Source organism: Microcebus murinus, chromosome 6 (genome assembly GCF_040939455.1).
Source record: "Microcebus murinus isolate Inina chromosome 6, M.murinus_Inina_mat1.0, whole genome shotgun sequence".
In the NCBI taxonomy this organism is placed as follows: domain Eukaryota; kingdom Metazoa; phylum Chordata; class Mammalia; order Primates; family Cheirogaleidae; genus Microcebus; species Microcebus murinus.
Window position 1 is genome coordinate 35,952,803 of NC_134109.1, and position 15,814 is coordinate 35,968,616.

At 38.3% G+C, this 15,814-nt stretch overlaps 1 protein-coding gene across 2 annotated transcripts; it reads right to left on the reverse strand.

Moving 5' to 3' along the window:
* Positions 1 to 5,301: 5,301 nt before the first annotated feature.
* On the reverse strand, positions 5,302 to 15,419 carry AKAP5 (A-kinase anchoring protein 5). 2 transcript variants are annotated; one of them, XM_012777704.3, is made up of 2 exons: positions 15,244 to 15,419; positions 5,302 to 12,409 (listed from the first exon to the last, which is right to left on the reverse strand). In XM_012777704.3, the coding sequence occupies exon 2, from the start codon at positions 12,150 to 12,152 to the stop codon at positions 10,878 to 10,880; it is 1,275 nt and encodes a 424-aa protein (XP_012633158.1). In that variant the 5' UTR covers positions 12,153 to 12,409; positions 15,244 to 15,419; the 3' UTR covers positions 5,302 to 10,877. The 2 variants fall into 2 exon arrangements, with proteins under 2 accessions (XP_012633158.1, XP_075860090.1); XM_076003975.1 differs by lacking the exon at positions 15,244 to 15,419 and adding an exon at positions 14,467 to 15,202.
* Positions 15,420 to 15,814: the final 395 nt, after the last annotated feature.

Sequence of the window (15,814 nt, forward strand, 5' to 3'; positions counted from 1 at the left end):
AGTGTTTCTATTTGAGTCTAAAGGCAGGGAAAGATCTATATCCTAGCTCAAGCGGTCAGGCAGGAGAAGGTCCCCTTTTTATTCTATTGTGGCCTTCAACTGATTGAATGAGGGCCACCCACATTAGTGAGGGCAATCTGCTTTACTCAGTATACTAAATCAAATGTTAGTCTCATCCAAAAACACCCTCACAAACACACACAGCATGTTTGAGTAAATATCTAAAGTAAGTGTTGTGATGGTTGTCAGGAATTAAAGGATACAAAGAAATGTAATTTTGGGATTTCTATCCCAGGCATTTTTGGAGTTAATATTATTCTGATGGAGTATGAGATATGTTCAGAATCAAATTCTATTTATATTAACCTTTATACCAGCTTTTAAAAGATAAAAAATATAATTATTAAAAATCAGAGATGAATCAATTAGCAACAGTTTTAATTCTATTCAAATAATGTTTGAGCTAAATAATTGTGTCTCTAAAGAGGCCTTCGTGAAATTAAAATGTGATTGTGGGTTATAATTTATGTAATTTTTTTTTTTTGAGACAGAGTCTCACTTTGTCACCCAGATTAGAATTAATGCTGTGGCATCATCATAGCTCACTGCAATCTCCAACTCCTGGGCTTAAGTGATCCTCCTGCCTCAGCCTCCTGAGTAGCTGGGACTAAAGGCCTGAGCCACCATGCCTGGCTAATTTTTTCTATTTTTAGTACAGACACGGTCTCGCTCCTGCTTGGTCTGCTCTCAAACTCCTGAGCTCAAGTGATCCCCCTGCCTCAGCCTCTTGGAATGCTAGGATTACAGGTATGTAATCCACCTCGCCAGGCCTGTGTAAATTTTTAATCTGGCCAAAAGGTGGCAGCAATGTACTTTTTGGATTTTTTTTTTTCTTCTTTTTTTGGAGCCAGGGGTGTCATCATAGCTCACTGCAACTTCAAACTCCTGGGCTCAAGCAATCTTCCTGCTTCAACTTCCCAGATTGCTAGGATTACAGGCATGAGCCACCTCATCCAGCCCCAGTGTGCCTTTTAAAAATGCATTGTACATTATACTCAAATTCAGCATTACTATTTACTTAATTTGCTATTTAGTGCTTAGCTACTTTTGGATCATAATTTATAGAGGCAAGACTGATGAGAATTTTCTTTAAATTTCATAATATAAATTACTACAATATCTTGGCATCCTTTTTGGTCAAGATGCCTCTAATTTACATGTAAAATACAGTAGATCACTTTTCAAAATGTCCCATTTATTGTGATTGTTGTATCGAGTTTTGGGGGGTTTTTTTGAGACAGGGTCTCTGTCACTTGGGCTATGTAGTGATATCATCATAGCTCACTGCAACTTCAAACACGTGGGTCCAAGTGGTCCTCCTGCCTCAGCCTCCCCAGTAACTGGGACTGCAGGCATGTGCCACCATTCCCAGATAATTTTTGCTTTTTGTAGGAACGTGTTCTCATGTTGCTCAGGCTGGTCTCCAATGAGTGTCTGACCTCAGGCAATTCTCCTACCTCAGCTTCCAAAAGTGCTAGGATTACAGATGTGGGCCACTGTGCTCAGGCCTATATTGAGCATTTCTGAAGATTTTTCAGTCATTAACAGTAAGACCTTGGAATTTTAGTCTAGTCCCATTGACTCTTCTAATCAGGCATCAAACTCAGTTTTTGGTGCTCTGCCTGGTCAGTAGATCAATAATTGAAGGACATTAAGTAAATTCTGCCTTGCTTGTTTCTTGCCTTGTTTCTTTTCTTCACATCCACAACCTGTGAAGTAGACTAGTACATTATTTACTGAAATTAACTTTCCAACTATGGTTGGTTCAACAACTGACTTTCTACAATGGTTTTCTTTCTTCTCTCACATTCCAATCAGTTCCATTCTGAGTAAGCTAAGACCTTTCTCTTTAATAGAATTTTCTTACCTTCAACTCTTGCCAGCCAATATTGAGTGAATACAGTCTGTCTCTTCCTCCATCATTTCTGCTTGCAAAATTATTATCCTAAGACTTTTTCCAAATCACCAATTGTTCTCAGTTTATTTTATAGCTAATGAGCCAGTTTGGAAAATGAGCCCACTTTCCTTCAAATAAAGTCTATTCCAGTTCTTATACAATGTTGGAACTTTTTTCATTGAAACAACTTGGTGATTCTATATCAAAATAATAGAAAAAAGTGTTACTTAAGCTATAAGAACACCATGATATCCTTTCATGTCAGAAGTCTGAAGGAATGGCAGTGCTCCTGGAGGCATTCCTTGTACATCTGGTAGGTCACTGCTGTCCTGGGAACAGGTGGAGAGCCTTGTGCAGGTAGGAGGCCTGAGGAGATGGCCCTAACCAGCTGTAGTTGTCACACACACACACACACGCATCTAGTCTGTTATTACTGAGTTTCAGGAAGTTCTGTGTCAAATTTGTGTGTGCCAGACAGGCCTCTGAGGAATGAGATCTTGTGTATTTAACTCTGCCACATTTTTCTGTAGTGGAAGCCATATGATACTTAGTGCAAACCAAGTGCAGGTAATTTATTTTTATTTTTAGAACTGGCATTTATAGTAGCTGCCTATAGGGAGGAAAATCTGAAGAACCCATGGTGGTTCTTTAGACAGTAAAGGCACACCTGTTACTTTTGGAAGGAAAAAATACAACATTTGCAAAGGCAAGGGAAAAGGTTTTAAAATGCAGACTAAAGATTCCAGGGGAGTGAATCTCAAAAAATTTTCTTACTAGACCAGTTCTCATTTCCCAACATTCTTCTTTTTTCACATACATGCAAAGTCTGGTGCTGTGTGCTCAGTGGTCTGCCTTCTATCACAATATTTTAAAGTGTAGGGGAGAAAGGCACATAAAGGGAAGATGACTTGATTTTGAACATCTATTTCACTATTTTTTTTTTTTTTATTTCTTGCAAAGATGACCAGTGATATTTCACTATTAACATCACCACAGTTTTGTAGACCTCTCAAACTCTGCTGGCTACTCTCAGAACCACCACCAGGCTCATGCAGGTTCTGCACAGTACAATGCAAGGGGATGCCACTCATGGAATGAATGCTTCTTTTGGAGTTGGGCTGTGCAGTTGACACAGCTGTGCATGGCAGTCCTGCTTTACCTTATCCTGGTTTTAAATGTTGGATTTAAGAAGCCCTTATTTTGAATTTCTGCAGCAAGTAACAGTTCACTGATATAGGAAATTATATTAAACCAAGATACACAGGTAGCATAGAAATCAGAGTAAGATTTAAAATTAATTACCTCTAGATGACACAACTTACGTGTTGATCCAAATTTGTAGAACTATGTGGCAAAAAAGGTAGATTTTATGTATAAATTATACTTGAATGGAAAAAAGATTAATACCACTTAGACAAGTACAGAAAAGACTTAGAGCTAATGAACCCTAATGATTGTTATTATTATTCACTATTAATCCTTCAGGAAAACATACATCAGCCAGATATTGAGGGTTTAGAGAAAACCCAGAAAATTAAAGAGAAAATTCTAGCAAATTCACTCTAAAATTAGGGAAATTGCTAGTAAGGTTATTTGTGGCACATTTGGATAAAAGATCAGAAAGTTAGGTTGACTTCTTTCACCTGAATTGAGTAGTGACCAATTGTTTTGGCATTTTATACATTTCAGCCTTACCGAGTACAAGGGCAGTTCTAACTTTGTCATTTTGTCAGGAGGATGTAAATACTCCAATTTTAGAAGATCTGTTTAAATTGAAGTGATATTCTGACTAAATTCTTATTCTGCAAATGGCTATTCTATATGCAACCTCTGCCTTGTAATTTATATAAGGAGATATTTGATTAGCACATGCATGCCTATAGCTGCATTGTGATGGTGACTGATCACAGATATGGTACAGACACCGACTTGTAGGCATCCTGACCAGACTTCCTGTGACCTGAAGGTGCAGACGTCAAAGTAGGGTTTTGGTAATAAAAGGTTCAGGTACAAGTATGCAAATGACTGTATCTGCTTTGGTGTCACCCTGTGCTACCCATCTTCCAGGAGTGCAGAAATGGAACACCTGGGTTATATGGCCACAAGTATAGCTGTGAGAAGTGTATGAAAGGCTTAATCCCTGCTCCAGATTTCAGTCATAAAGATCAAAGCCAAAAGTCCTATTTGAGTTTAGCCACAAAGCAAGGCTTGAGGAAAGTGCATCTAGTCTTGCTCATGTGCAGAAACTACTGGGCAATGCTACCATTGTTAAGATAAGTTGGAATTCAAGGCTGGGAGTTTTCCAGGCTAGGTGCTACTGCACCATCCTCTCCTCACTTTGGTTTTCCTTCATTGTTCATGGTGCCTGCAACCATCTTTGCTGAGGATTTTCTGTGAATGTGTAGTGTGCATATGTACGATACACATTTACATGCACTCTTTCTTAAATTCAGGAACTTAACCCCCTGTAAGCTTAAGCTTTCAAGAAGGAAAAAAGAAAGAAAAGTAGATAGTCACAGAGGGGTTGGGGACTCTAGACTTCAGCATTAAAGGCAGGTTTAAAAAAGGATTGACAAGGGTAAGTTTTGCAAAAGGTAGTGTATCTTTTTTTTTCTTTTTTTTTTGAGACAGTCTCTCACGGTTGCCCCAGCTAGAGTGCCCTGGCGTCAGCCTAGCTCACAGCAACCTCAAACACCTGGGCTGAAGGGATCCTTCTGCCTCAGCCTCCCAAGTAGCTGGGACTACAGGCATGCGCCACCATGCCCGGCTAATTTCTTTCTATTTTTGGTAGAGACGGTGTCTCACTCTTACTCAGGCTGGTCTAGAACTGCTGAGCTCAAATGATCCACCTGCCTCAGCCTCCCAGAGTGCTAGGATTATAGGCATGAGCCACCGCATCCGGCCATATCTTTCTTTTTTTAACTAGAAAGATGTAATTTAATGAACTTTAAAAAATTCTGCAATATATGAAATATTAAATATCCTATGTACAGTATTTATACATTAAGAAGACATTTTGGCCAGACACGGTGGCTCATGCCTGTAATCCTAGCACTCTGGGAGGCCGAGGCGGGCGGATTGCTCGAGGTCAGGAATTCCAAATCAGCCTGAGCAAGAGCGAGACCCCGTCTCTACTATAAATAGAAATAAATTAATTGGCCAACTAAAATATATATAGAAAAAATTAGCCGGGCATGGTGGCGCATGCCTGTAGTCCCAGCTACTCGGGAGGTTGAGGCAGCAGGATTGCTTGAGCCCAGGAGTTTGAGGTTGTGAGCTAGGCTGATGCCATGGCACTCACTCTAGCCTGGGCAACAAAGTGAGACTCTGTCTCAAAAAAAAAAAGACATTTTGTTTTGGAACCAGGTTTAGTTTTAGGACTTTTAAGGCATTATCAACTTTTAAATTGGTCCTGATATTTGGAAAGTGCAGTCTTTCATGGAGCCCAGTTTTTATCATTGGGCTGTGCTTGGAAAGAAAAAGAGTTAATGTTAGAATAAAGTCAGTTCTGTAGTAAACAGAACTTTTGAAACACTCAGCTTTAGTAGGTGCCATCTGAATAATTTAAGCATTTTCACATGAAGATTGCTTAGTTGTTTGGAAAATCATAAAGATTATTAATAATTCATAGGTTAATATAATGCAGAAAAGACAACTAATGAGTATAGCAAGAAATGAAAAAAATATGCATTTGTCAGATTCATAGATGGCATCAAATTCAGAACTGCCCTCTTGGTTGAAATTAGTTCAATGTTCTAGGTGTTTGTATTTCTCTTGCTGGAGGAGGACTCTTTTAGGCATGTCATTGTAAAGTCTGACCAATACCCAATCAGCAGAGTAGAACTTTTGGTAGTGCTAACTCAGTAGTTCCATCAGTATGATCTTTATAGTTTTAGGAAATGAACATAATTTGCCCATGTTTCTTTGAAAAGATTTATATAAATAAACATGAGCCAATATAACATTTATTCTGTATTAATAATCAGTACATAAATTAATTCAGCTTTAAACTATTTTTTCTGCAGAGTATTATTTCTTTAATAATAGCATCTGATCCACAGTAATCTAGTACTAATTTCAATGAGAAAAACAAAATGGAACTTTCACTTTCATAATAGCTCATCCACTTAACATCTTACAGACAAAGAACTATAAATATGTAACATTATGCAGGCTTTTTCTGCACCCAGCCACAGATCATAATGAATATACTGTTTATATAGAAATTGAATGCTTTCAACCTACTACTATATACTGTATTCAGATCATCGCCTTCCCCATACCAGACAAAATTAATTGTTCTCTCTTTATATTCCCCTATGTGGTACTCATGTTGCTGCATTACTCGTGGCTCTTTGCTTTAACCCTTGTTCCAGTTCCTATTGTCACTGCTTCCTACATTGACCTCTTGGAGGGCAGGAAGCCTGTCCCTGGTATCAGTGTTTGGCATATATTATGCCTAACATGTGTTAAATCAACTTTAATCAGGACACCTAAATTTTATGTAGCTTCTAATAAATTTTCGTAACTAAGGATCATTACAAAAAATTCTTTTCAAAATTATACCATAAAATGTACCATAGGTTGAAATTTTGAATTTTGTGTAATAAGAGACTTCATGTTACACAATAAAATATCATAAGGATTTGAACCTAAAGAACTATAAATCTTAAATCAAGATTTTAAAAAATGCAAAAATGGCAGGCAGAAAAGTCAAATCTGATGTATGGAGTATTAGATGAAATTAGAGAGTAGACTTTGCATACGTCAATAAAGTCGACATTAAAAGGACCTTTTCAAACAATGAGATCCTAAAGCCAACAATTATTTATAAAATTCTACTGTAAACTCCTAAAAAATTCTTAACTATAAAAAATAAGGCTATTTGAAGCTAGAAATTTATGGATGAAATTACACTGGATTGCATACAGAATCCAGTTTACACTGGTGCCTTCTCATAATCCATATCTCTTAAAAGCCTTTAGCGAGCCTATTCACATATACTGGTGAAATAATCTCTCAGAATTAAATCAGAGAGTTTCTAAGTCTCCACTAAATAGTAGACCAATTAAGATCATCACAAACTTCATGCTGTCAAATCTATTACCTTGAAAGAAAATTATGCAGAGAGCTTTTCTGAGGAACTCCATTTGTGCCACATGCTTATTATTCTTTGGGTGGAGGAGGTGGCAGGGAACATAATTTCTGTTTGAAAGTTCTTTTGTTTTCTGCTACCTTTACTTAAATGTTACCAGGTACTATTTTTATATCCTATAAAGTGCTTTGAAAAAATGTTAAGTGAATAGTGCTACATAAAATAGATGAGAATTTTTATATTCTCTGGGTTTATAAGAAGCAAAGTGAATAGTACTTGACTCTTAAAAGGAGGAATATAAATTCAGAAAAAATTAATAAGTATCCAATAAAGTATCCCCCACCTTGTAAAATTCTCAGTTCAAAGAGAAACTGAATCCTAGCTAATAATAAACGTTCATTAAAAGCAGCATTTATACCACAGCAAATTTAAATGAAAATTAATGTGGTATTCTGAAAGCCTTTTATTTTATTTTATTTTATTTTTTTTGAGACAGTCTCACTTTGTTGCCAAGGCTAGAGTGAATGCCATGGCGTCAGCCTCGCTCACAGCAACCTCAATCTCCTGTGCTCAAGCAATCCTCCTGCCTCAGCCTCCCGAGTAGCTGGGACTACAGGCATGCGCCATCATGCCCGGCCAATTTTTTGTATATATATTTTTAGTTGGTCAATTAATTTATTTCTATTTTTGGTAGAGACAGGGTCTCGCTCAGGCTGGTTTCGAACTCCTGACCTTGAGCAATCCGCCCGCCTCGGCCTCCCAAAGTGCTAGGATTACAGGCGTGAGCCACCGCACCCGGCCTGAAAGCCTTTTAAATGATCTTTTTAACATCAAATGGATGTGACTTGAATCAGAATCTATTTATATTCACTTAATGTTTTGCATGTAAAGTCAAATTGCTTAAAATAAATACTATCATAATAAAAGTATTTTATGACTTCTAAGCCATATGATTCTTGCTTATTTCTACAATATAACAATTTGGATCACCTTAGAATTCACTGTAATAGGATTTGGCCATGTAACAGATATAATCAGATTGAGACCAATTAATTTCTGGATTCCTTTTTCTAACTGAAATCCTACTTAACTCAACAGATATTCTCAATGGAAAAGATTGAGGAGAAAGAAACCACGTAAAAGTGAATGCAAGAGTACATCTTATCATAAAAACAATCAATTATAATACATTCTAACCAAAAATATATATATCGAACCACGGTGGAAAAAAAAGTAAAAATCTAGAAACCTTCCAAAATATTTTCACTAACTGGTAAGTGCTGTAGTTTTTGCTTGTTCATGAGAAATTACTAAAAACTAATGATGCAAGTGTATTGGCTTGGAGCCATCCTTGCAGTAAACGAAGACAGGATTCTTCAAAACACTGTAATATGCAGCAACCTTAGGTTTTTAAAAATTGTTCACTTTTAAATATAATATTTGCTGGTAGCTGTCCAAGTCCATTAGCACCACATATAATGAATGAAAAAGAGTATTTTCAGAGAAGATGACTTTTTTTTAAAGAAAAAAAGTTTGAAATTAAAAAATTAGCCAGGTGTGATGGCACATGCCTGTAATCCTGGAAGCTACTCAGGAAGCTGAGGCAGGAGGATCACTTGAGCCCAGGAGTTTGAGGTTACAGTGAGCTATCATCACGCCACTGCACTCCAGCCTGGCAACAGAGCAAGACACTGTCTCTGAAAAAAAACAGTTTGAATGAAAGTATACAATTAAATTGATTTCTTGGGTTATGTGTTTTGAAAGACACACTTTTCATTTTGCTAAATTGAAGGACCCCCCCCCCAACTTATAAGCATGAAGGCAAAAACATCTGGGGGAAATACTTTTTCACTTCAACCAAGAATCTTGCTAATCATGTCCATTATTAGGTTCAATTCCAAAGTCAGATTAGTTTCTTTTGCCAGGTCTCAATAATGGAAGGAAACAAAGATGATTTTATAGGATAAATTAGCACATACTTTCTATATGCAATCCATAAATAATGCAGTAATTCACCTAGATCATTTAAAATCATCTAATGTACAGTTTTCCTCCATGGTGAAGCTCTTTAGCAAATACCTTACATCCCATACTTTATCTACTTTCATTACATCATCTGTTTCAAGTATTGACATCATCACTCAGTTTAAACAAATGAGAGACCATCCTATTTGAATCCTAATCTGTGAGATAGGAAAGTGTGTTGTATTATGACCATTTCACATAAAAAATTGAAATAGAATTACCTTTTTAAAAAATATGGCAATTATTGATGAGATCAGATGCTCCCCTTTAAATTACTGAATAAAAATGCAAATGAGCCCTTTTGTTTTCTCTTTTTGAGACAAAGTCTCTCTTTATCACCCAGGCTAGAGTGCAGTGGCATCATCACAGCTCACTGCAACCTCAAATTCCTGGGCACTAGTGATCCTCCTGCTTCAGCCTCCCAAACAGCTGGGTGTGTACCACCATGCCTGGTTGCCCTTTTCATTTTTTGTAAAGTATTAGCTGGATTGACAATAGTGATAAAAAAGTTAATTTTCAATATCTACGTAAAATGCTGTTTACTGGTCTCTCTTAACACATGGCAATAAAAGAATACTGACATTTAAAATACACTGCTTTAGCAATCAATAACTTTTCACTTTCTATTCAACCATGTACATGACTCATTTTGGCCAAGAATAAATAATATTACCACTAAATTATTATGATTTCTTAAGACCTTTACTGCCAGGCTGGCTTTGAATCCACTCTCCCCTCTTTGACAAGTTGAAAAATACATTTCTTAGAGAAGCAACTCTGCAAGATGCATCCTATGTTATCTGTGATAATTTGTTACTTGGGAAATTTCCCTTCTCCTAGATGAATAATAATCCTCTCATTTTTGTTTTTGTTATTTTATTTTTTGTTAACTTTTCAGCAGATAAATCCATGCAGAAATGGATATATACAGGTCTGTTGTGGCAGATGGAAGATGGAGGGGGAAACATTCCCTATTTCTATACTTTTGCACTCAGTAACTATTTGCCTATTTGAAGAAACTTGTGAATGGCTCTTGTAAGGGACTTGAGCAAAACTAGAAAACCACTCATGTTTAATTTCAATATGCATACTCTGAATACTCTGCTGAAATTGGGAAAATGCAATATATTTTTTGAGTTAAGATTACTGCTTAGGAGTTTTAACTATAAATCACACATTCACAAGAGTAGCTCACCTTATTCACCATTTTAAACAACATAAAAGTGCACTGTAAAAACAAATTTTGAAAACTGAAAGTAATGTTAACCTATACACAAAGTTGAATTATCAAAAGGAAACCAGACTTTGTGACATTAGAGGACATTAAGGAGCTTATGGCATACCGTAAATGCTCAATAAATACATCTTCCTTCGCCAAAGCACTCCAATCTGCACATGCCATTTTAGCAACTCCCTATATGTCACTTTGCATTGCAATCTGTGCTGATTTCCTCCAATCCAGAAGTGACTGCATTTCAGTGGTAGAGTTTTATAAACTTGACTTATTCTTTAACATTTCTGGGCTGGAATTGTACCTTTAAATTCCACAGGTTAGCCAGACGCGGTGCACACCTGTAGTTCCAGCTACTCAGGAGACTGAAGCAGGAGGATCCCTTGAGCCCAGGAGTTTGAAGTTACAGTGAGCTATGGCCATGCCACTGTACTGTAGCCTGGGCAACAAAGCAAGACCCTGTCTCAAAAAAAAATCCACAGATAACTCTGTCATTTGTTACTGAGTAAGAAATGCCACAAAAGTGTAAAATAATTCATCATTAGCCTTTTTTTCTCTCATGATCTAAGTCACTGTAGAAGATTGTTTATTTTATTATCATCAGAGGCCATTTCATTAACCAGCTGTTCTATAGACAACTGGATAGCATTCTTGACAAGAGAAGAGGCTGTTTCTATTAAGAGTGTTTCATATTGTTCTGAAGTTCTACCCTCAAAACCACTATCATTAGCAAAAACCCCTACTTGCTCATTTTCAATTGAAATTAAGAATTGCTTAGGGACATTTTTAGATTTCTTAACATCAAATTCACTGATTTCAGTGTCTGTAATAATAATAGCAATTGGCTCTATTTTTTTGCTTTCTTCTGATTTGGGTTTCTCTGCATTGATCCCATTTTCTTCGAAATTGGATTCCTGGCTCAATTCAGTATCTTTTGGCTTATTTTCTCCAGCTACAATCTCTCTACTTTCATAGTCTTTCCAATTTGGTCCACTTTCTAGGATATCGTTACTGGCTTCTTCCGGAATTTGTTGATCTGGGATTGCAGGTGAAAGAGGAACATCAGAAGCCACTGGTTGCTGCTGATCTGTTACTGAGCTTTCAAGCGGGCTTGTTTGCTGGGTTTGAACTTCTTGTTTTTCCTCAATCATTTCAATTTCTTTTTCAATGATTAGAGTTCCTGTTTGAATAGTAGAATGCCCATTATCTAATCCAAGTTCTACTGAAATCACTTTCTCTCCAGAAGTTAGGCTGTTGCTCACATTCGATTCACAAACCTCATCACCATCTTTCTGTGAGATGCCTTCACTTGGATCCTTTGTTAACTGATCATTAAATTGGGTCTGAGTTTGTACATCCACCTGTTTAGGCTTTCCCTGGACTTTGATGCTGCAGTCTGAATCTTCTATAATTTTGGGATGATTACTCCTTTTTGCCCCTCTTGAGAATTTTATGCAGGGAATCTTAAGTCTGGATTTTGCCTTCTTAGAAAGATCGGCATCCTCAGCATTTATATCAGGTTGCACTTCAGCCTCAAATGGCTTTTGCCGCTTTGAAGAATCTGACCTTTTCCTGCGTGTTACAAGATGTTTAATTGAGGCCCAGGCCCCACCTGGGGGTTGTGGCCGATCAGAAGCTCCTGCTTCTGGGGAACACTTCCTTGTCACATCAGCAGCTTCAGAGCTAGCTTTGGGCTTCAGCACTTTGGCTGCCTTCTTTCTTCTCTTGAAGCAAAGCATGGAACCTTTTTCTTCCTGTCTTTCATCCTGAGGAATACCTTTTGTTGATCCTTTCTCATCCTTGTTTTCTACTTGAATTTCAGAAACCGTGGTCTCCATTTTCATGCTACAAACTTATATTCTCTAGAAAACTATATTCTCTCTTCCTTAGCAGACTTTATGATGAAAAAGTGGCCAAAAATATCACACTAAGTAAAATTTCTTCCAGGTGTCTTCATTCCTTTTGTCTTACTCCATACAGTTGTTTTAGGTGGTTTCTTCATACACAAATGCCTGGTTTCTCTATTGCTTGGAATTTCTCTCTTTAATTTCTTCATGAAAGCCCTTTACTGGATACATTTTTGCTTTTTTTAAAGATCAACCTGATGAAAGAAAAGAGAGTAGTATTTTATTTTTACCATGAGCCTGTTATTTTCTATGGAGACTATTTTTGTTGAATTCATATAAGATTCCATCAGGCATTTTTCCCATATAACAGCTTAGTGAAATTACTGGAGAATAAAAATTGGGGTTACAGGCCAGGTGCGGTGGCTCACACCTGTAATCCTAGCACTCTGGGAGGCCGAGGCAGGCAGATTGCTCAAGGTCAGGAGTTCGAAACCAGCCTGAGCAAGAGAGAGCCTGAGCAATAGAAAGAAATTAATTGGCCAACTAACATATATATAGAAAAAATCAGCCAGGCATGGTGGTGCATGCCTGTAGTCCCAGCTACTTGGGAGGCTGAGGCAGTAGGATTGCTTGAGCCCAGGAGTTTGAGGTTGCTGTGAGCTAGGCTGATGCCACGGCACTCACTCTAGCCTGGGCAACAAAGCAAGACTCTGTCTCAAAAAAAAAAAAAAAAAAAAAAATGGGGGTTATTTTTGCCCTATAAAAAATACTTCACTGTGAATCCATTTTGTTTTATTTTGTTAAAATTTCATTTTGGATTATTGTGCAAGTCTGATATTATCAAATTTTTAGTTTTGCTGTCTTTATGAATTACTTATGACTCCAGATTGCAAGTTAAGCAAACAAATAACAAAAAAGGTCAAGATGTTAAGCAAGCTAATGTAATTATTATCACATGCAATAAAGTTGAAGCTGAAAAGGAACTGACAGTTTATTCAAGTCCAGCCAGATGACAAAATTGAGCTCCAGAGGGGGCAGTTGGCTTGCTGAAAGCCATGGAAGTAGATACAGTCATAGCCAGACTTAGAACTACAGACTTTGCCTCTTTCATTTTCCTTCCATTATACCATAAGGTTTCTTTTCTAAAAATGCATGTCCCATCAAGGAGGTGCTACTTTTCATACATATTCTTAGGAAAATTTAACATCACTGTCATTCTCCACTCTTAAACTAGTTGTATAATTTTGACATTTTTATTTAGGTTTCCCACCACAATATGCATAGTTGGAGGTCAGTAAGAATTAATAAAATAATAGCTGACATTCATTGAGCATCTCTTGTGTCTTAGGCAGTGCTGAGCACTTTTACATCTATTTCTAATCCTCGACACAATATTACAAAGATGGTGGTATCACCATCTACAAATGAAGCAATTTGGCAGAGATTATAAAGCTAGCAGGTAACAGAACTCAGATTAAATACAAGACTGCCTGTTTCTAAAACTGCCTATGCTCTGAAACTGGGCTTTAAGAGTTATCAGAAAATAAATTGTTTAGAGATGCTAATCTGCAAAATGATCCATTAGTCAAAAATTTAAAACATTGTTTAATGGTCATTTAATGCAGCCCATCAACTCATAATTGAACCAAGACTAGACTGAATTCTTGTTATTTTAAAATCAAGCGTTTGAAATTCTTTATATTTTATTTTCTTTGTTCTGGAACTAATTTAGAAGCCATACATAAATTGACAAGCTATGCAACTGGCAAACTGATTGTTACATAATATAAAGGTGTATTGAAAAATTAATCCTCAGAACAGTATGACAGCCCCAAAGAATGAAAATGTGAGGTGATTATCTAACAAAAATCATATGAATTTTAGTGGGTGGACGACCTAAAATAAGCAAAAGGACTCATTCTTCATATTTTTATGTAAATCCTTCACTGAAATTTCATTTGAGTAGCCCATAATTGTAGGAACTGTAGAAGGAACTGGAATCCTGAAAAATCAGTTTATGATTTAGGTAAATATTCCCTTAGGTTGGATGTTTCATACTTTATGCCTCTAACAGAAAGATAAAGTCATCCTAGAAAAATGATGGATTTAAAATATAAACATTTTATAGTGTCTCTCCTCATGTAATGTTTCCATAAGCACTAGAACCTCAGCTGATTATAAGTCTGTTTAAGTCTTCTCACCTCTTGTGAGTTCTCAGCACCTGAGCATTTTTATTAAGCAGAGGATGTATTACTACATAATAGAAATGTTGAAATTAGATCATTTTAGGAGCATATCATTTGAAACTAACCTGGATCGCTCAAAGACAATTGCTTGAGAAGCTCACTTGAATGTATATCACACTGCAGAAATAAAACAAATACCCAAATGGAAACTTAACTGAAATGGGGGAAAGAATGCAGTCTGTAGGTATTAAAACTTTGCAGAATGTTAGACTGCAAGTGATTTGCCCTTAACCTGCAAGGATACCTTTATCACCTCAGGATATCTTAAAGTCCCTTTTGTCATTTCCTGATAGAATTGCAAGTCTAATGCCACAGAAAACACGACCTTCCTTTTTTCTCTTGAGCAGCAAAGAGCAACCACTACCTGAGGAAAGCATTGGATCTTTCCCAGCACCAGCTAGGGACCACGAAGCAGGAGGGAATCTCTCATTCTGGCCGGATGCCCCTTATGGCAGGACATAGAGCACAGGATAAAGTACTCAAAAAGGAAAATGCCGGGGGCGTGGAAGAGATAACTCAGCTTCGGGCTATCTGCAAAATTATAATGTTCAGGAACCCCAAATCACATTTCCCGAAAAAGGTAAAGAAGGAAAAAAGCCACGACGACCTGTGCTTCTAGGACAAGCTGTAACCCAAAGAGGATAGATACGTGGGCAAACCTGATGAAAGTCGCCCTGGCAGGAGATTCCTGCAGACAAACGACCTCGGGGATTCTTACTCTCGGCCATCTCAGGATGCCCGGACTCCCGCGTGTCAAGCGGGCACATCCTGCCCACTCCGCTGCCCAGGCGGCCAGCGGGCCAGACGCCGCTGCGGACCCTCCTCCCCCTGCCTTCACTTACCAAGGGCGCCGGGGTCCCTGCTCCCGAGGTTGGGGCGCGCTCGCAGGGCCGGAAGCCCAGGCATGGGGGAGCCACGGTTGCACGGGGAGCAAGCCTCTCTCTGCAGGAGACCGCAACCAGGCTGCGCCCCCTCCCCAGCAGCGCGGGGACGGACAGCCAGCGGCGCCAATGCGAGCGGAGCAGGCGGGCCGGGGGCGGGGCGACCGGGAGAGGCAGGAGACGGGGCGGGGACCCGAGACCCACCTGCGAGCGATTTGCCCTGCCGCGTGGGAGCAGAACTCCGGTGCTCCTCGTCTGGCGCGCGAATCCCCACGGTGGCATCACATCAGGGCGGGGGGCCACTGAGAGAGAGCGGGCCGGAATGTGGGGAGGGGACGAGGGGAACGAGCCCCGAATTTTCTAAGACGCAAAATAGCGAAGTCCAGTTTTAAATGATAGGCATTCCAATTACTAATCTCCCCTCTTCCCCCTCAGAATTGTTAAAGACATGGAAGATACCAAATTTTAAAAGCAGGCTTCAAAACGGTACATAGAGTAGTGAGGTCACGTTTGTTTGGAGAGAAGATTACGT